At 40.1% G+C, this 20,858-nt stretch overlaps 1 protein-coding gene across 1 annotated transcript; it reads right to left on the bottom strand.

Annotated features, from left to right (window-relative positions):
• Positions 1–285: 285 nt before the first annotated feature.
• Positions 286–20,467, bottom strand: rabep1 (rabaptin, RAB GTPase binding effector protein 1). The gene is made up of 18 exons (XM_076161254.1): positions 20,328–20,467; positions 17,833–17,961; positions 16,948–17,151; positions 16,264–16,424; positions 15,601–15,720; positions 15,107–15,242; positions 14,654–14,832; positions 14,049–14,159; positions 12,850–13,308; positions 12,082–12,186; positions 11,836–11,952; positions 10,919–11,017; positions 10,219–10,359; positions 8,326–8,515; positions 7,370–7,425; positions 5,967–6,065; positions 4,905–5,021; positions 286–3,521 (listed from the first exon to the last, which is right to left on the bottom strand). Exons 1-18 carry the CDS (start codon positions 20,371–20,373, stop codon positions 3,420–3,422), a joined length of 2,571 nt encoding a protein of 856 aa, XP_076017369.1. The 5' UTR covers positions 20,374–20,467; the 3' UTR covers positions 286–3,419.
• Positions 20,468–20,858: the final 391 nt, after the last annotated feature.

Genomic DNA, 20,858 nt, shown 5'->3' with positions numbered 1-20,858 from the left:
CTGGCTGCTACCAGATGTTCACTAAAAGGCTGTCTGCAAACCACCCGGCAATGTGGGTATATAACCCTAATACAGATTCTATGTTAAACATTTTGATCATTAGAACAATTTTGATTCATCAACTGAAAGCTCAGACTGTGCACTTTTAAATACTATTCAAAACAGGGAACAAATGTTCATTACCAGTAAATAGCAAACAGTAAAAGCTGTAATTGATAGTTGCCGACCATGATTAATGTTGTAATTTACTGGAACAAGACATTTTCACATTTCATAATCTAAGTGTGACACAATTTAACTGAAATCCATGTTAAAACTGCATGTTTCCCTCAAGTCAAGCTCTTCAACCACATACTGTTTAGATGTTTATTATGCATTAGTGTGGCAAATTAAGTAGTATGTGATGCACAATGTGAGCTTTGAGATACTGAAGCAACACGTCACACTTCCACTTCTTAAATTGAACCTTTGCACCTAATTTTAACTTCACTAGGGGGTAAATGTAGATTTTGCAGGTAATTCAACAATTGACAAACAATTCAATGAAAATCATGTTCTTTCCCATTACTTCGAAGAATTAGTGAAGGCCTACATTGACTGATGAGAGAAGAGCCCTCATCTGAATGAGGCTGTAGGTAAAAGGTAACTTGATATGTTATTGTAGGTGAACAGACGTTAAATTAAAGGGCGATAAATGTCACAAATAATGTCAAAACACATCAAGCCAATGTAGTCAGGCCTCGACAGAAAATAAGAAATGTCCAGAATCAAACAGTAACGGACCCTCAATGTTAACTTTCTACTGTAAGTACACCAGTTCTCAGTATAAGACTCAACACATTCAATCAGCCCACAATCATACAAGCCAAAGACATACTGTTTTCAGTCAGTGCAACTCAGACTGGCTTTCAAATCCATCCACACCATTTCATAATACACTGCATGAATCTCTCATAAATATCAACTCAAGACATCTACATTATAGACATTGCAAAATAAGGAAAGGTAATACATAAGTCAAAACAACAACAACAAAACAACCCTCAGTGATTGACATCAATATGGCCCAAAGCAAACCAACCATGCCGCTGTATATGCATGTTTATACTGTATATTGTGTACTGTTGACAGGACAATGCCAAAAGAACCATTCCCTCCATGGAATACGTTTTCTTCAATAGGAGATAAATCTTATCTATGCTCAAACAATTCATGAAACTATGTGCAGCCTACTGTAACCAATCATATCCACTGCTGAGTGCAGATCACTAAAAGCTCACGCATCTTCATTCAAAGGCCTTGACTATCAGTATCGGGGAACTTGCTTTCATTAGTAAATGCTCCTCCAAAAGCTTGAGCATCTATGACAGAAAATATTAAATGGGGTTCTCAATCATCTGCTTTCACTGCCTGCACACTGGATGGAAATTCTTTTTTCCTTTTCTTTCTTTTTTTAATTAGTGCTTTTAGAGTTTTAGATTTAGTCTATAATCATTAAAAATCGCAGGTCTCTTTACTCACATCAAAATATTCATGGACTGAGATGCAAAGAAGCCTGGTGATTACAAAAGTGGGTGTGCAGCAACTTCAAGCTGTGTGAACTGGTCAAAATCAAGCCTGACACAAAGTATCAAAAGTGACAATCAGAGGGCATAATTAAAAGCCACCACACCCTTACAATTATCAATGATCAGATTTAGATTTGACTAACTCTTAACTCTCCTGTTTGCATGTGGCAGGTTAATCATCTGAGTTCTGGGTACATCAGTATCACTATAAATGCTCAGCGGGGCAGCAGTCAGACTGTCAGCTGGTAATTTGTTGGGGATTCATTGTTCTATTCAGCTTTAACCACTTTAAGGTGCCACAAATTCGTTCTCTTTTACTGGTCTAAATACTGAAACTGCCAAAACAGTCGATGAGGTAAAGTCAATGAAGATGACAAGTAATACATATGTACAGTATATAAATACAGCATATTGGTTTCTTGCCGGGATAAATTAACATTTCTTTTACCCAAAGATACACCAATGCTGTGAAAAATGTACTTTCCCAGAGACGGGACTACCCACTTTGGTGGACTGGACTCAGAGGCTTGTTTCAACTGGTTTAACCATGTTTCAAACTAGCCACCATCCTGAATTGTCTTTGAGCAAAACATTACCCTGCCAGCCCTTGAGTGCTACTCTCCATCTGACCCTGACATCTGACCTCCTTTTGACAGGGAGAGAAAACCAAACTTCACAAATTTCATTACTTCTTCAAATATTCCGAAACAAAAGAGACATTTCATTATATTATCTGTAAATTGAACCCTCATTTTGCTTTATTGGAGCCGATTCTTCAGCACTTTCAGCCAGTGTTTTGATGGTGTGGTCATTATCGTTATCTGTTAATTGTCTACTATTAAAATGCAAGTATGGTTAAGTAACATTTACAAAAATATCTTTTTTGGACAGAGCATAAAATGGGCAAACTTTAGGATTACAAAAATCCACTGTATTCCACTTAGATTTAAATGCTGACACCCACTTTTGTTCACCTCATCATTTCTTTGCAAGTAGTAAAGTCATAATATAACTTGGGTTAGATTGAGAGTTGGTTTGGATGGATTCCTGTTTTCCTGAAATTGAAAAACATAAACCACAACTTTTAACATGACATGAGTTTTTTTCCTTATATTTATGCAACTTTGAACAGAGCTCCAGATGACAACACAAGACGCATAAAGGATGTTTGAGAAATGGAGGGTATTGCTCACATCATTATGATCTTTTCTTTTGTCAGTAAGCTATGTGCAAGTATTTTCCTTCACCGGGTCTTTGTCACAGGTTTCACATGGTGAAACGACCAGAATAAATTGGAAAATGTCACAGAAAAATAGCCAGAGGGCCAAAAACAAATGGAGAGAACAAATGAGTGGAAGAGGGAAGCGATTATTAACCGCTTAAGGAACAAAACAGGGGAAAAGGTATGCACCCAAACAGTATTCGATTTACCTGGAAAGAGAAGTTGCAGAGGGAAAGTGCTTTAGAAGAAGACAAACCTTTTTTTTGGTTGAGCTAATACAGACAGTCATATCTACAGTAGAAATAAAAGATAGACAGACCCATAGGAAGGTGGACTTCCACTTACTCTGTACATAGACATGTACTGTAGTTATTTACAACTTCTTAGTAGTGTTCTTCTTCATTATTCTATCAATGGTGCGTTCCAAGTGTCTTAAGGCCATGATCTCCTCACATCACATCTGCTCTGGTCCTTCCAAACTCGTACAAGGTGGTTATGGAGAGGAGGGGCTTGGAAGGGTCAGATCATGTTACTGGGCCAGTGGTAGAGAGAGAGAGAGAGGAGAGAGGAGAGAGAGAGAGAGAGGGGGCGGGGGTAATGAAACTGAGAACAGTTTTCATTAAATGGTATCATGTCTCTGGAAGCTGGCTGATGTCACTCAAGTTGGTGTCATTGAGGATGACCTTGATTCGATCCAAGGACTCTGCCTGTCTTATTCGCTCCAACTGTACCTGAGGACATGAAAGATAAATTACATTACATTTACATTACGATCATTTGGGGACAACATATTAATAATACAAATATTAATTAATATAAATAATACAACTGATGAAAATGGCCTGGAGAAAATTACTTATATCCCAAAGAAGTCATTGTAAATAATTGGATTAGGATCGTAGTGAAATGGAATATTTTCATTAATTGCTATCACAGGTGTCTTCTATCTTATAATCAGTCATTCAGCCTTTTTAAATGGACAATACATGAAAACTGTGGATTTTTTTGTTATAATTTCAATGGTGCCAACACTTTTAGGCTTTATGTTGAGTGAAGCAGATCTGTGCACTTTGGCACATGCAAGAATATACATTGGCAGCAGTCATGAAAGTTAGAAGCAGTAGTAGTAGAACCAGTGTGAGCTTTTCAATCCTGGCAGAAGATAGTGGTAGCTTTTAAATCCCAGTATTTCATATCCTATAGCTTCAATGTTGTTTTTTCTCTATCACAATTATGAAAATATATCTGCCAGTAATAAATACAGTAAGGATTGTAGGGTCAATGTAAGGTTTTAATTCACAACTAAGGTTTTGGCTCTGGCAGTATGTGGTTTTTTTTCAATGGATAACAGGGGGTGATAGTCACCATTGAGGGTCTAGCAAAACCTGTGTATGACCAGAAGTGGGTCGGGGGGGGTTATCTGATTCTCAATCCAAGGATCAATGGACTGTTAACAATCCACCATTTGGGAGCCTGAGGAAACATATGACCAGACTTGAGGGAGTGTTACCGGGTGCCAGGTTGTCTGTTGATTCTGTCCTAGATCCCTTTTGATATAGAGATGCAAATCGTATGCTGCTGTTGTTGTGTGACGTGTGATATCAGGGCGCTTGGCGAAGCATCTCTGATACACTCAGGAGAGAAAGGAGTCTGGTCACACCCAGCAGGAGACCAGGGCCAGGACAGGATGGACAATAACTTCACAAGATGCATAGTAATTTGATGACGTCCTGCCCTGTTTGTATTTAAGGCTTTACACTTCTTATCTAGCGATCTATTTAAATCAAAATCAACCAATTGGAGTTGAAATTGTCACATTATTTAGTGTTATCTTATGGAGTCTGATAAACGAGAACATTGAAATATGTATGATAATAATTTCACCAAAAGCTGAACGGAGATTAAGCCACGCCTCCCTTGCATCATTAGCCTAATGCGTGACACAATAAGCTTTTAATCAGCATACGTTTTAAAAAGTTAATTTTCTTATTATGACGAATAAATTCACAAACCAAACATTTTGAAATCAGCCATGCACAATACTAACATAAAACAATCATATTGTATTAGATTTTTTCTGCATTTGTATTTCATACTGACTGCAGCAGTCTTACCTGAAGGGTCTGAGACAGTTTGACAAAGTCTTTCTGCACCTGCTCACTGACATCCAGCTCCGTTTGCAGCCGCAGGGCTTTATCTTTGTCATCCAGGACCTGACTCTCCAGTGCACTCTATAGAGAGACACACACACACACACACACACACACACACACACACACACACACACACACACACACACACACACACACACACACACACACACACACACACACACACACACACACACACACACACACACACACACACACACACACACACACACACACACACACACACACACACACACACACACACACACACACACACACACACACACACACACACACACACACTGATTAAAGCCAGTATATTGCAATATCATTTCATAAACATCAGCAACGAGCTTCAATGGATACACATGTGATTAATAAATGATGATGTAGGCTTTGCATTATTGACTAAATGTATCATTACACTGCAGACCAAACGCGGTTGTGGGTGTTCTAGATGCTGTGAAAAATATACATGTATACAAGCTCTCTCTTGCATGGAAAGACCATCTCGACAAAATCATCCGACACGCTAGCTCATTTCACTTCCTGGTCCTACAGTCTTTGAATGTTGGGACCAAAACATACGTTGAGTTATGGAATCATCTAGCATGCTAGTAAGGCTTGTTGCTGATATCAAGGCTAGGTAAAATAAAACAGTTGTGACAAAGAACAGCAGGGGGTCACAGATGGCATTTCTACACATTTTCTCAATAATGTAAAGACAGCATAGATTATAACAGAATGTGATACATGAGAAGTTCAAATCAATCAGCTTAAAGGGAAGTTGAGATCTTGCTGAAATATGAACCCATGTCTGTCAATGCTTTATGTCCGGGTAAATAGTCAGGAATCCGAAAAGGTCTTTGTTATGATTTTCCTAAATATATAATATTAATTTAGAATATATAGGTGAAAGTGATAAAGGGACAGTTATAAATGACCACACTGTACTAGCATCTTTAGCAGTTTGGTGGGACATGTCCATCCAGGTGAATGCATCCTCAGAATGTGCTGAACTCTGACCTTAGCAGTGGTGAGCTCTCTAAGTTGCTGCTCCATGCTGCTTTTTAGATTCTGGATCCCTGCCAGTGTCGCACTCTTTTCTGTCAGACTGTTCTGCAACTAAGGAAAGACAACATTTGTAACAGCTGTATGAACAAATACACAAAAGGTACAGCAAAAAATTTTACAGGTTACATATAAAGGCAGAAAGTACGGATTATATGTAGCATCTTATTGAGAATGATTCAGGCAGAAGGCTACAAACTGTAAGAAGTGAATGAAGAGGCCAGTGTGGAATGTAATGAAGATTGTGGGGTCAACTTTAGGTTTGCATTTACAACCATGGTTATGGCTCCTGCTGTTTGTTAATTCTGTTTGTATTCAACATCCTCCAAGGACCAGGGGGTCAGATAACACTCTTAACCCTTTGGAGGTCTGTTAATCTATAAACTTTTGACCAAACGTGGGGGGAACATTATCTGGTTCTCAAGATTTAATCTATTCTTGTAGGATCTTAAATCCTTTCCCATATCTTCTGACATACGAGTGCAAATTGTATTGTTTCTATGCGATACATGTGTGATTTCAGAGCGACTGGTAAATGATCTCAAATACAGGAGAATTATCACCGCTCTCTGTGAGTGACCCATCCAGTGATGTGCTAACTCAGCAGAAACAAGGACAAATTAGCAGTTGCTCAGGATCAGAGCAGGTAATCAGTCACTTCACAGACGCTCAGTAGTTTACCATCCTTTATCTGGTTTGGATACTTACGGAGGAGGAAATAGTTCGAGGAGCATTCTGCAACCATAACTCCCACACTATATTTTGTGCACTATGCCCATCCTAGCGTGATAACTTTAAGGAGACTTATGTAGCCAGAACTCCCACATTATACTTTGTAGAACCTACACATTGGTGTTCTACTCTGAAGGAGCATTCTGTAACCAGAACTCCAGCGCTACAGTTTGTGTGAACGGCACTTTGCTGCGTGTTTCTTTTCAGGTATGTCACATATTTATGGTATGTTTGGAATCTGTTTGTGGTTTTGTATGGAGTCAGATAAACAAGGGTGTTGAACTGTAATAACTATTTCTCCTGGAAGCTTGAGTGGGATCCGCCCGCCCCTCGATGTGACACTGGTTTTCGTCACTGGGCCAGGGACGGTCCTTACAAAAGTGGACTGTAAAAGCATTATTATGTAGGAATGCAAACATGTTGGATCAATGTTTAATTACAAACCAGGGGGCTTGATGGTGACCCCTTGATCCCGTTATGCACAAGGGGATCAAGCTTAGTGGCCATATGACGTCTTTCTAAAATCATTCCAGGAGATAATGAGTGGCAAGTACGAGAGGGCCTGATAAAAGACTATAATAGAATCCATATCAAAACTTGACTACATGATATTACAAAGTAAATACCTGCTCCTTCTCAGTTTTCACACGTTCCAACTCGGTCTTCAAACTGGAAAAAGATGCTGTGGGAAGGGCACAACATTAAAGGATCATTATGGTGCTGAACATCAAAGGCCAGATATACTGTACTTTCTGGCACTGTTATCTGGCCCCACTCCATCAAACTTCCATTACTAATGCAACAAAGCCATGCCTTCAGTGTGAGGCAATGCTGCTTTGCTCAAACATGCGTGTGCGTTTGGCTTGTGTTGAACTGAGTATAACCTCTATATACATCACAAACCCTGAATGCCACTGGACACATTTAAAGGCAGTGCTTGACGAAAAGAAAAACATACAAAACGCTTACATTAAAAGACTGGGAGTTTGGATCCCTTGTCACTTTAGCAACCAAGTAGCTAAGGAGGAAACTTTCTACGTGTCTAGCAGATCAAGAATTATTGTAAACCTTTTAGAAATCCAAAGATGTGAATGCGTTCTATTTTCAATCTTAGGCATGAATTTAAAAACGTGTTAAACACAATTTGCACCACTGCTGAAGACTTATTATAAGTCAGCAGTATGAAAACAATCCATTTATGTTAACTACCAAGGCGACATACAAAACTTACTTAAAATCATATCATTTTTTGTGAGATCTCACCGATGAGAGGGGTAGGAAAGCATATGGGGAATTATCTAGTAATGCCAGGAATGTTCCAAGTTGAAGCCGTGAGACGTAAATCACTACTATATGCTGTTTCTGTTACAGATATTAGTCTGACAGCTACAAACACACATATACACACACACAGTTCAAAGCATTCATCATACCTTCCAAGATGTCTGTAACCAATAGAGGAGAAACAAAAGCAGAAAGAAAGGAGGTTTTGAGGTTTTCTTTGCTGTCGGTATTCCTATTATTATCACTGCCTATGATAATGAGTCTGGGTGCGGGGTTTAGTTTGCCAGCTCAACCTCACCTATCTCCTCCTTGCAGCCTTCAATCTCCGCCTGGAGTGTGTCCTCTAGGTTCTCCTTCAGACACTGCTCGGCCTGAATCTGCTCTTTCAGAAACAGGATTTCAGCCTTCAGCTTTTCTTCCAGGTGATCAGCAGACGTCCGCAACGCCACCAAGTCTTCCCGCAACTGCAACACCAGCCTTTGAAATTCCTGTGAAAGATTCAAGCTACATTAGGCAATTATCTGAATAGGGCAACCTCTTTCTCTATTTAAAAAGTCTGCTGAAAAATGTAGCCCATGGAAATGTAACACTGTATGCTGACATTAGTCTATAACTCTGTATGTTCAAAATCTGCCAACTGCCACAGTCTCTCAAGCATTTTGCGAGATTTTCTGTGATTGCAGAATTCAATGCAAAGTCAACAAAACACAGCATTTTTCCACAATGCTGCATAAGTTTCCATTTTAATGAACAAATTTAACAAAAAAATGCAGATCATCAAAGTCATGACTGAGGAAGCAGAGCAACTCATTCGTCATGGAGCAAACTGCCGTGTTTGCGTGCGTTCCTACAGTCCATTCAACTCAATAAGGCCAAAGGGCACTTACACAAACTGTTCTATCAATTAATCAAATTAAACACTAAAATCTAAGTAATGTGGAAGTGGCGATGTGTATCAAAAGTTGATTGCAATGTAAAACAGGAGTGAAGAAATCGTGATGTTGTTCAGTGTAATTTCACTTCATTTCAAAGTAGCTGAAGGCAAAGGTGTGGAAAATACCAGATATTATGGTTTTGGTTCCTTTTCGATTCTTTATTTTCATGTTACACACAGAGAGAGTAAAGAGGTGGAGAGGACAGCAGAGGTGCCCTTACGGCCCTCGTCTCAGAATCAGAATTGTTTTGCCAAGTAGGTTTGCACTTTGAATTCGCTTTGGTGTAATAAAGAAGAAAAAAGAAAATAAATGATGATGACTGAATGATGAATGTTAATAACGGGTGAAAATCCATAGAGGACATATTACTGTCAGATTACCCAGGTAATCACTACTACTCCACTTCCACTCTAGAATTGGCTCACTCTTTGATAGACTCCCAGCACATTATTCATTAAGAAGCCGTATTCTGAATTCAGGGTAAATCTCCTTAACAGGTGTGCATGCAGTCGTTAAGACAGCTTCATTGGGATGCTTAAAAGCTGTAGGAGCTCCATTGTACCACACAGGTGATACCATTTAGGATGCAGGGATTATTTCTCATTTCTCTTACTTCATTTCTCCCTTGTCTTTAAAGATGACTACTGATTTTTTACTATGTATGTAGAAAATACTGTATGTACAAGTGCATGCAGGGTGAAGCATCACCTTATGTGAACCCGTATTACACATCCATGTGTCTGACCCTTCAGGCAACCATGTTTGTCTAAGTCTAGACTCTACTTATCTCATTGGACCAAAAGATGGGGAAAAGTTAAATCCAATATAAATGTGGACAAAATCTAGACAATGAAACGCATGAATACCAGATGTGAATGCAAGGAATTTAACCAAATGTCACAACTAGGATAATGTGGACATCGATTTACGAAAGTGATACTTTATGGCACATTTTGAAACCTGAATACACAGATCTGCTCTGTAACACGTTTAATAAGAGGTATAATTCTACACGTGGTTGAATAGCTAACGATGTTAACTGGCATATGAGCCATGCATAAATCGTCCCAGATGTTAATTATTACATATCATAAGTGCTTTGTTATTTTCTGCAGACTATTGTTATTGCTGAAATAATGTAGTATGCTTCCAGGCACCGATCCAAAAACATTTCAAAAACTTATTATTTATATAAAATTCCTTAACTTGTGATCTACTATGTTGTGTCTGAAAGATACAATCAAGGCGTCACATACTAGAACAGTGGTGGGCATCTTGAAGTCCTCTTGTTGTTGCAGTTCTGTGTGTAGCCTGTGTTTCCCCTGCAGGCTCTCGTTGTCTCTCTGGAGTCGGCTTAGTTCGTCTGCCACCTGCTCCCTCGACTGTACCAGCACCGCCTGAGTTAAAAAAGAAAGGAAAAAAGAGAGTGTCCGTTTAAGGCCCTGTCAGATGGAACATGATATCAGCACATGATGAAGGGTGACTCACTGGCCAACATCTGCTTTTAGAGCCAACGCCATCTAACTCACAATGCAGTTCCATTATTTTTCAAGGTTGGAAATAGGTCTTTGGATTCTTTTGCATTAAATGCTGTAATATGCTATACTGAAAAAATTAAATCATTCAATCAATCAACCTCTGAACTTTGTAAAATACAACACAGTATATAGTCTCATTTACAGTATAATACATGTTAAGATCAAAGCCACATGCAGTTGCAGGATGTTGCCTTTCTCTGGCAGACACTTGCTAATGGTATTCCTATCTATCATAATCCATCTTCAAAATTTAAACAATGAACTTCTAGAGAAAGCACATATACAATACATATGGTGATGCCCAGCTGATAACAGAAGTAGAGGTAGTATATGACGCGGTGATTGTAACATTAGAGGGAACAAGAGATCTAAATAGTCAGCAAGAAAAAAATCAACACAGGAGTAACACGGCACTCACCATCTGTTCCTGTGTGCTCCTCTTAGCGTCACTGAGGGCCTGTTGTAGAGTGGTGAGAAGCGTTTCTGACTCCTGGACTCTGTGCATGAGGGCCGATAGCTACATGACAAAAAAAACACACTTTCAGACCGAAGATAGAAAGGCAAAAGTGCAATAAAATATAGAACTCGTGTTTACTGCACACCTTCATCATTGTGAATGTGCAAAGAAATTACTTAAATGTATTAAAAAATAATAAATGGTGAGCACCTCTTTTGCGAGTATCTAGTCTAAATCTGATCAAGGTTGGAGTCAATACTACTTTACTACTCCAACAGCAGTTATTATTACAATAGATCTTAAATAACCATGCTTAGCAGTGCAGGAACCACTATATTTTACCTATCCATTAGTAATGTACAAAATATGTAGTGACAGTGTAACTCTGAAGAAATGTTGAAACAATTGTTTTCTGCTGACAGCAATACTGACACCAAATCGTTGTGCACAACCACTCACTCTGATGATTGCCATAAGATAAGACCATCATCTTATTAATCGGCAGCCAGGTTGAGAATGTTTTAGAAAAAGACAACACCTTCATGGGCAGTCATTATGTGACTGGAGGTTAATTTCTGTACAGAACATGAACAAGAATTCACTGGTCGCTCTCTCCCTTTTACAGTTCCTAGTCAGTCACTGTTACAATAATCTAAAGTCCCACTAGACTCGAGCAACAAGAGTGATATACATACTGTATATAAAATCTTTGTGTTCCTAGTCAATACTAGACAGATCACTGGGAATAGAACATGGAGAACAGACACAGACAGAAAGCCTGTTTCCACTGTCCAAGCTCTTTTGGCTGTAATAGGGCGATATCAATATGTGCTTGTACAGGTGGGGTTTGTCCACACGTCCGCTTTATGTGTCCAGACCTTAGCAGTGGTTTCCTCATTTCCTAGTTTGATGGAATCTTCCAACTCCTGTTTCTCCGACATGGTCCTCTCCAGCTGATCATTGGCCTGACGCAGCATCACCTGAAGTTTCTTCACCTGGGAGGGTGCAATTGGAAAAGCTTAATAGTTAATATTCTTTTATCAATGATCTAATCATTAAAATACACCAAAGCACCTGTGGGTTAATGTTAATTAAGAAAAACGGACATTACATGAAGCACAGACCTGATCTCGTGTCTCAGCCTCCTGTCCTTGGATGGCTTGCAGCTGCTTCTCATAGTTGGAACACATGTCACAGCGTCTGCCAAGCTTCCTGCCAGCGTTTTTCACCTAGTGACAAAATAATTAAAACAACCTTTTAAAAGTTTAATTACCAGGCTACCACACTAATTAGTTTTGTTTCCATCCAAGTATTCTCATTAATTATCCACATACTGAACATAAAGTGGGAAAGTGGATAGAAAGCGCAAATATCATGTTACAAAATTGTTAAAAAATGTTTGCAAGCTAATAATGGAAATGTATTTGTCAAATAGAATGTAAAAGGTGATGTGATTAGAGTTATGTCATGCAACATCTGCATTGTTTCCAGGTATCAGTGAACTGAGGATGAAATCCAAACGTCTCTGTAGCAGTAAATATCATTGGAAAAAACCGCAGAATGCAAACATAGACCAGGGAGCTAGGGCAAAGCGTACAACAAACGTGGACTATCTTAATAAATCAATACAAAAGTAGCTTTTCATGGCAGAAAAGACACTCTTGTCACATAGTGGGGCTGATGGTGAAATAATTAACATAAAAAAACAAACTAAAACATTGTGTTTCTTAGATGTCATGGAAACAATTCTTGGCCAGAAGCCAACCGCGATGGGATGGGTTATCCGCATCAGCCTAGATTCACTATTCTTTAGAAAACAACAGTTACGGTGCAAACAGAATGTCCAAACTCAAATACTGAATAGTTTGGACCACAAAGCCTCTTTGCTCCACCTCTTGCTGCAGAAGGTTCCATTCGCTGTCACTGACGAGTCGGTAGCCTGACGGTGGTAAGTAGGCCGTATCAGGGGCATGAGAGATGCTGGACAGCAGTGACGCCGTCTCTTCCTGCTCAGGCGTCATGGCCTTGATGGCTTTCTCCTGGTCTTTAGTCAACAGGAAGTGGCTTGCGGTCAGCTTGATGGAGCTGACTGATGATGTGTCACCAAAACTAATGTCTGTCGCCCCGCAGTCGGCCCCCACCAAGGGCCCAAATTCCGACTCGTCTAAGTGGCTTGCTGACTTAGCCTTGTGGTTGTGGCCACCGAGACCCTGTTGTGCAGACAATGATGAGCCGAGGCTGTCTGTTGACTGGACTCGGCGCAGGTTATCTTTGTAGGGGTCCATGAGCCCCCCTGCCACATCAGCGTCTAAAGAGTGCAGAGATCCGTGGCCGCTGTAGTTGGCATGGGGCTATAAATGAGAGGGGGAGAGAGGGAGAGATCTTAAGCAGTGTATTCATCTAACTGAAGTACATTTCAAACAATCCTTTAATGGTGTCTTAAAAAAATCTAATGGAAATTGTCAGCTGGAAACCTCCACAATAAATAACTTAATGGTGTTTGATATTAGCTAGTGTCGGTCATATTTGATCCTTGGAGTAGAAAAGAAGGAAAAGCCCATGGAATAAATATTTCAATGAACTTCCAGCCATGTAAAAATTAATTTCAAAAGACACATATGCTGCACAACCATAAGTACTTTACTTCCACACACTCTATGGTCACGCTCCCAATTCTTGGTTGACAATGTTTTAGTTTGTTTGTTTGTTTGTGTATTTTAGGGATTCTAGAATTGTTTGGATGTAAAAGGACACTGTAATGTACCATATCCATCGTTCATTTCATTTATTTTATGGTAAATACCTCAGACATTTCTGATGCAAACAGCTATATCATATATAATATGGGAACAAAAATGTGTACAGCATTTCTGAGAAGTCTGAAGGACCGGAAAGCTTCTAACCTTTAGGAAACGATATCGTATGGAAATGGAATGGAATGGAAAACGAAAAACACAATGGCTAAAATCTAAAGGTATCCTGTTGCCATTTTAAAGCTCATATTGCTCAAAGGGAATACTGTGTGACGTGAGACAATAAGTGAATGTGGCATTCGCTCTGAGGGACGTATCAGATTACAAGACTCTTTTACCTCCTCAACACTCAGGCCAAGGAATAAATCCTCCAAAGGTTCAGTGTTGTCTCCCCCATCCTCCTCCTGCATCTCCTTCACTTGGCTGAACCGCTCTTTTTCATCCTCCTCCTGCATTAAAGCAAAAAACATTCATCATGCAAACACACGTACCACACGCCACCAATAAACTATGATTTTCTGTTTCTTTATAAGTTAGAGCATCTTTGGTGACCGACAAGGTCCATAGAAAGAAACATTTGAAAGGCCCTGTGCCATTTCGTCAACAACACTAAAACACAAGTTATGTACAGCACAATAAAAGCTAAACGTATCTTATGGATTCCCAAATAGAGCTGTGTTAAACTACAGTAGCAGTAACAACTTGTAAAATACATTTTCTTTGGGTCATATTTTCCGCACACATATCTCTGCAACATTTTCACACCTGGACGTTTGCAATAGAATTGTGAGTCATAAAAGTACAATCATTTCAGGGTAATTGTCATGGGACAACACTTTCTGGGTCAACGGTTAACACATCTAACGAAACAGAAACTTAATGCAGAATAGCTTTTAAACATTTTTCCAAAGATCACGTGTGTGATTATATGTGTGTACAGCACCTGGTCTTTCTTTTTCATCTCCTCCACCTGGCGTAGCTGCTCAGATGACAGCACATTCTCTATCCTCTGCATGTCCCTCATGAGGAGGCGCTGAGACTCCAGGAACTGGTCATTAGCTCGCTGCCATGTGTGTTTCAGTTGGTTGTGCTGCTGCCGCTCCAGCTCCAGCTTGTGGCACACTGATCAACCAACCACCATGAACAGAAAAGTGTTAAAGAAAAACAAAGGCTGAGACAAAATATACTATGAAAAATACCATTCAGTATGTAATACCAAATGGTACAGGACACCATGGAGACAGGTGAATGCTGAGTTGGTGAAGCAGCAATGGTTGAAAAAGAATTGGCTAACCGAAACCCTACCAAAGACCCTTTTCAATTATGTCTCTACCCAGATCTTACCTGTCACTCCTTATATTTAACGGAAGCCTTCACAAAAAGTGGGATGATCTACCTTCGTGAAGCTCTTTCCGTAGTTTCTCTGCATCTTCCTGCAGGACCGACTTCTGAGTGTTCAACACGGCTACATACATCTCCAGATCCGTACGACATGACTTCTCAGCTTCCAGAACGTGATTGAGTTCCTTGACCTGGAGGAGAAAGCGGGACGCATATTAACCTTCTATAAATGCACGAATCAGATTCAGATTAAATAAAGCAACAAAAAAATGCACCATTTTCCATTGTGGTTTGAGTAAGATTCAGTCATTTGTGAAAACAAGAGCCACCAAAATCCCCATTACATATCAATATAATGGTCTGTGATGCAATGGCAATGCCACAGGGGAAAGATCATGACAATTATCTGGATTTTTGCAGAATCAAATTGACTTTCCTTCATGAAGATGTCCAGAAAGAAAGGCCTCCATGACGAGTCAATATCATGCACAGTGCACAACACTGAACTATTCATCTACCAACTGAATCATTGATTTAAAGGTGACTAACCTTGGAGGCTTCTAGTTCCTTCACTCTGTCCTCGGCTGTGGTGAGTTTGGCTTTCAGGGTAGCGATCTCTTTCTCCATGGGCATCACCACTGACCGCAGCTTCTCCGCACCTTCCTGGGCCTACAGATAGAAAAGTTAAACGATTGTGTTTTATCTACATGGGCTACATCCCCTTTCTATTAATTTCTTTGGTCATTTTATAAAGCTGTTTCTAAAAAAGGTGCACATGCTCATTTTTCAGACTCTCAATGGCAAAGAAATGATTGATTTCGTGATGAAAAGGGAGACGGACACTAAAGCATTTTCTTTCATTACAATGGAGATTGAATTATTGATTAAAACCAAGCAGTGGGCTTTATGAATCAGCAATCAACATCAGTAAGATTGGATACTGTGTTTAAATGACTTTGCTCTGCTCACATCAATCACTTTAACTTTGGTAGGCTGAGCTGCTTTAATAATAAAGTTGCTTAATATTTAATTTCTGGGTTGTAATAAGAATCATACAAATTGTGGCTCTGTCGCTCTTCTCTAATGCTCTGTCAGTAACCACAGCTTTATAGACAAAACGACCCCCCCCCCAACACACACACACACACAAAGACTTCAAGGAAATTGCACAATAGGGTTGAAATAGAAATAAAAATAAAAAAAGAAACACACTTTCTTCATTTCTTCCTCCAGGTTCTCCTCCTCTTGGCCGTCAGTGAGGCGGTGTCTCAGTTGGCCCAGTTCTCTCTCCACTGCCTCGCGGTATTGGTTCCACTGTGCTCGTTCCTGCTCCAGTCGCTGGTGGAACTGGACCTCATACTCGCACACGGTATCTGTGGGACAGGAGAGAGGAGGCAGAGAAAAAAAACATCGCCTGCTTACCAGTCCAGAAACTCAAAATCTCTTTCTTACTCTCCTTCTGTGCCTTCACAAACCACAGCCTGGAACTCCACTTTCAGTTTGGTAATGTTTGCATGCTCTGCATCACTTTTCACATCAACACAAACACTGCTGTAAATGAAAACATTCAGTTGTTCCTTTGTCTTTTCACACTATTGCAACACAGTGCTAGAGCTGGAGTGTGTGTGTGTGTGTGTGTGTGTGTGTGTGTGTGTGTGTGTGTGTGTGTGTGTGTGTGTGTGTGTGTGTGTGTGTGTGTGTGTGTGTGTGTGTGTGTGTGTGTGTGTGTTTAGCTAGCTTAGCAAATTAGTCTGTCGTCTGTCTGACAACTCCAACCACTTACCTAAGAATCAGAGCCAATGAAATCATTCATTAATTCTGGGTCGAAAGTTTCTTGTCCCATGAGGTAGATTTCATGTCTCTAACAATTTGGCTAAGAATAAAGATGGTCTTTACCTTTCATGATGGCCTGCAGCGAGGCCACCTCTTCCTGCCACTGGCTACGGACCTGGTCGATGGCTTCCTGCTTGGTGTTCTCAGACACTGTGGCCACTGCTTTGATGGTCTCCATATCAGATTGAGCTTGGTCCAGCTGGGTCTGGACAGAGCTCAGCTCAGCCTGGGTCCCCTCCAACATTTCTGCCTGCCTCTTCAGCTCCACTGGAGAAGGAAAAGACAGATGAAAGGTGACAGTGAATGACAGAGGGGGACACAAATGGGGAAAATACAGCTGGAAACTGGGGATTGGAAATTTGCCAATTTCAATTTCTCCGTCATGTCCCTATTTCAGTAAGAAAGAAGAATAGCACGGAGATGGAAACATTCAGAGTATATACATATACGAAAACACTAACAATAAACTGGGCACCAGAATTTTATGTATCAACTCAAATAGCACAATCCCTTAATATTAATATAATTATATATTATATGGGGCGGCAGTCCATAGGGGACTTGGCTTGGGACTGCAGGATGGCCAGTTCGAGTCCCATGTGGACCAAAAACTGTGGAATGGCAACTGGCAGCCAAAGAGTTGCCAGTTTGCTTCCAGGCCACTGCCGAGGTGCCCTTGAGCAAGGCACCGAACCCCAACTTGCTCCACTGGCTGCTCCATTGTGTAACTTGCATTGTGTGCGAAACATGTACAGTATGTGGAGCATGTAGGTATGTATGTGTGTGTAGCATGTATGCAAAATAAGCGCATGAAATGTAAATGCATGTATTGTAAGACAAATTTCTTCATTGTTTATGTATATGTAGCTCCTAAAACAGCTCAGTTACAGATGATGAATACAGGCTCTGAATCTCTGAGCAGGTTTGCGTGCAGGGATTCCCACTCACCTTCCTTGGTCATGTAGAGCTCTTTGAACTTGGCTCGTTTCTGGTTGAACTCGGCCTCCAGCTGCTGTTTGAGTTTAATGAACTCGGCCCTCTCCTGCTCCAGAGCTGCCACTCTCTGCTGGAGCACCTCTGGGTGATGAGGGGAAAAAATGTCTGTCATTTAAACTGTTGTTGTTGTTGTTGTTGTTGTTGTTGTTGTTAAAATAAATAAACCTAAGTAAACCAAATGTAGCCAGAGGGTCAAACTTCAATACACAGGATTGGAACCTGCCTTCACTTTCAAGTTGACTGACAAGTCTTTTAATGCACAGACTGACATAAGAGAACAACTAAGTTAATAATGTTTTCTGATGTTTACATATACATCTGTTTACATCCATTATCCCAAAATGTTGGGATACTTTATTTCTCAGTATCAGTGTAAAGGTTACACTTTTTTCCAAACAAACTGATGTTCGCCTTCTGCATAAATTTGTTGACTTCCGTATTTTTGGTTTTTGGAGTTACATCGAGTTAGTTCGCTGAAATATGCCTGCTCTAAGAGAAAGATCATCAAATCAAGTGCACAGATGGTCAGATTAGGTATTCGACGTTATCTGAGATGAGCAACGCCTGTCATGTCATCAATCAATCAAATGAGACAAATGAGATCAAAATTGCACAACACAATATTGCCTTAGACACGCCTGTTTCAGAGATTCAGGATGTGGTTGGTCTGTGGAGCCAATTTTTGTTGTGATAATCAGTCAAGTCAAGTCCACTTTCCCTTGTGTTCCAATTTTAGTATATACAGTAAAGTTTAGTAACATGTTCCCTTGTGAGAGACCAGGTTTGCATGGGTTTGAACATGTGGAGACATGTGCTTGCTCAACAAATTGTTTTCACTTCATATTCCCACCTCTGCACCTGAGTTCAAATTGCGACAATCTCAAAAAATCAGAAACCGGGTCCAGGTGGGGGAATTGTGCACCTGCAGATGGTGTTTCCCTACATCTTCATTCCACATGGTGGACATCATTTCTACCTTTGCCACAGTCTGTGTAGTTTTCCTACATCTGATGCTGCTGTTACCTATTTGAGTGTAACAGACCAAAAGAGGCAGATGAATTTGGGAAACACCATCAAAAACCCAAACAGCTTTAACAACTACATGATCTCAGCATTTTCATTACTACATATACAAAAGGGTTAATTTGACAACATACACCATCTCAAAAGGTGTACAGTATAATTTCAGTTATTTAATTGTACACTATGTGCAATATAAAATGGTTATATATCACAGTGTCAATCTGAGTAAAAAAAACTCAAATCAAACCCAAATCATTGTGGGGAAACCCACAGAGAACTGATTCACTATGTAAACAAATAGTGTTTCAATGCTAATTCAGCAGGCTGCAAAAATGAATGAAGCACAGTATCACATGTGGGAGCACCAAACTGTTGTAAAAATAAAAAGTAGTCAAATGAATGTATTGATATTAAGAGTTAACACGTTATGTACACTTAATATGGAGCAACTACTTTAATTGCGCCTAAACAGGACTTATAATTTGCAATAAAAACACTAAAATGGACCTTTCCAATAAAACACTGAGGCCTTATAGATAAGAATGTCTACTGAGTAAGGAATTTATTCAAAGGAAACCCTATCATAAGTCTGAAGTGGGCAATGCTCTCTGCTGCAATCAAAACAAGCCGATAGTAAATCCAAGTATTATGTGGTTCTTAGGAGCCATTACAGGATGGAAACACGGCTTTGCTCGCAGATCCAGGGAGGCATGTGGAAAGACTGCTTATGTCTGAGAACTGTGTGTCAACTGTTCATGTGCTCAAAGGAACCCATGAACAGAGTAATCAATGACACACATGATACATTAGAACTCGAAAGCACACTGCCTTGCATCCAGCATCACAGTTGTAACATCATTCGCCACCAAAATGTCAATATCTGCTCATCCTTGTGTTTGTGTCAAACCTCTCCCCTCCCCTCTGTCAATCTCGTGTTATGGTCCAACCCCAAAGTTTGCAGGCCACACACACACACACACACACACACACAACACAGTAATGTGGCTGTTTGGACACAGTGTGCCGTCACGTGGTTTGATAATAGCCATATGATCTTTGTTAGAGATTGACAAGCCTGAGCCAGACAAACCGTGTCCAGTCTCCACCGTAAACGATTAAATGAGTATGAGCTTAAAGCTAAACAGCTAGCCTACAGGCTAGGAATGTTAAATTAGCTCTCTGAAATTATTTGCAACTAGTAAGTCATAGTTCTTACCAGGCAACATTAAGCTGCAGAGAATTAGTACATTTTATTATCCGAGTAGGTCGAGGTAAAAGCAGAATATGAGCCAGTGACAGTCAGTGACACGTCGCCCTGATGATGCTACTAGCTAGTGCTCTGAAGGATGCAGAGGCCGCTGGCTTCGGCACTGCCAGCCCGTACACACTCCCGTAACAGTACTACACAAACACAATACATTTACCGTCATGTTGTGCCGACAGAGGAGATCCCGAGGCCTGCTCGGCCATGGTTTCCTGAGTGGGATTGAGGCAGTGACCAGGACAGTGGGGATAAACGTTAGGAGTGTCCAAAAAAACAGGCTAACATCACAGCCACTGTCAAGTTCAGTACACAAAAGAACACATTTTCCGCATTGACCTTTCAGAATAATAACCATGTTTTGCACAATGGGGCACAATTTCCTCTGGAGTAAAAAGTCGCACGTGTCATAAATTACATGCAAAAATAAGTATATTTCTTTTGACTTTTTCAATTACAATTACAGCAGCATCTAGATATCCACATTTTTTATTTTACAAATGTTGTGCTTATATTTTGAAGGTAATCCACTACAATCCCGGTGATACAATACATTCTAACCTGTCTAATTTTCTAATCTCTGTTTGAAATTTCAAAGTAAAGGCACTTCAGGTACAACATTTGTCATTTGAGTATGAAGTGCCAAACTTCAAAATTCAAATGTCCTTTTCATGACAAAGCTGGACCACATTAA

The sequence above is a fragment of the Genypterus blacodes genome, unplaced genomic scaffold, assembly GCF_046128005.1.
Source record: "Genypterus blacodes isolate CSIRO-AG114 ecotype Tasmania unplaced genomic scaffold, CSIRO-AGI_Gbla_v1 ptg000111l_1, whole genome shotgun sequence".
Lineage (NCBI taxonomy): Eukaryota > Metazoa > Chordata > Actinopteri > Ophidiiformes > Ophidiidae > Genypterus > Genypterus blacodes.
Note: the sequence above shows the minus strand (reverse complement) of the source record. Positions and strands in the feature narration are given on the sequence as shown.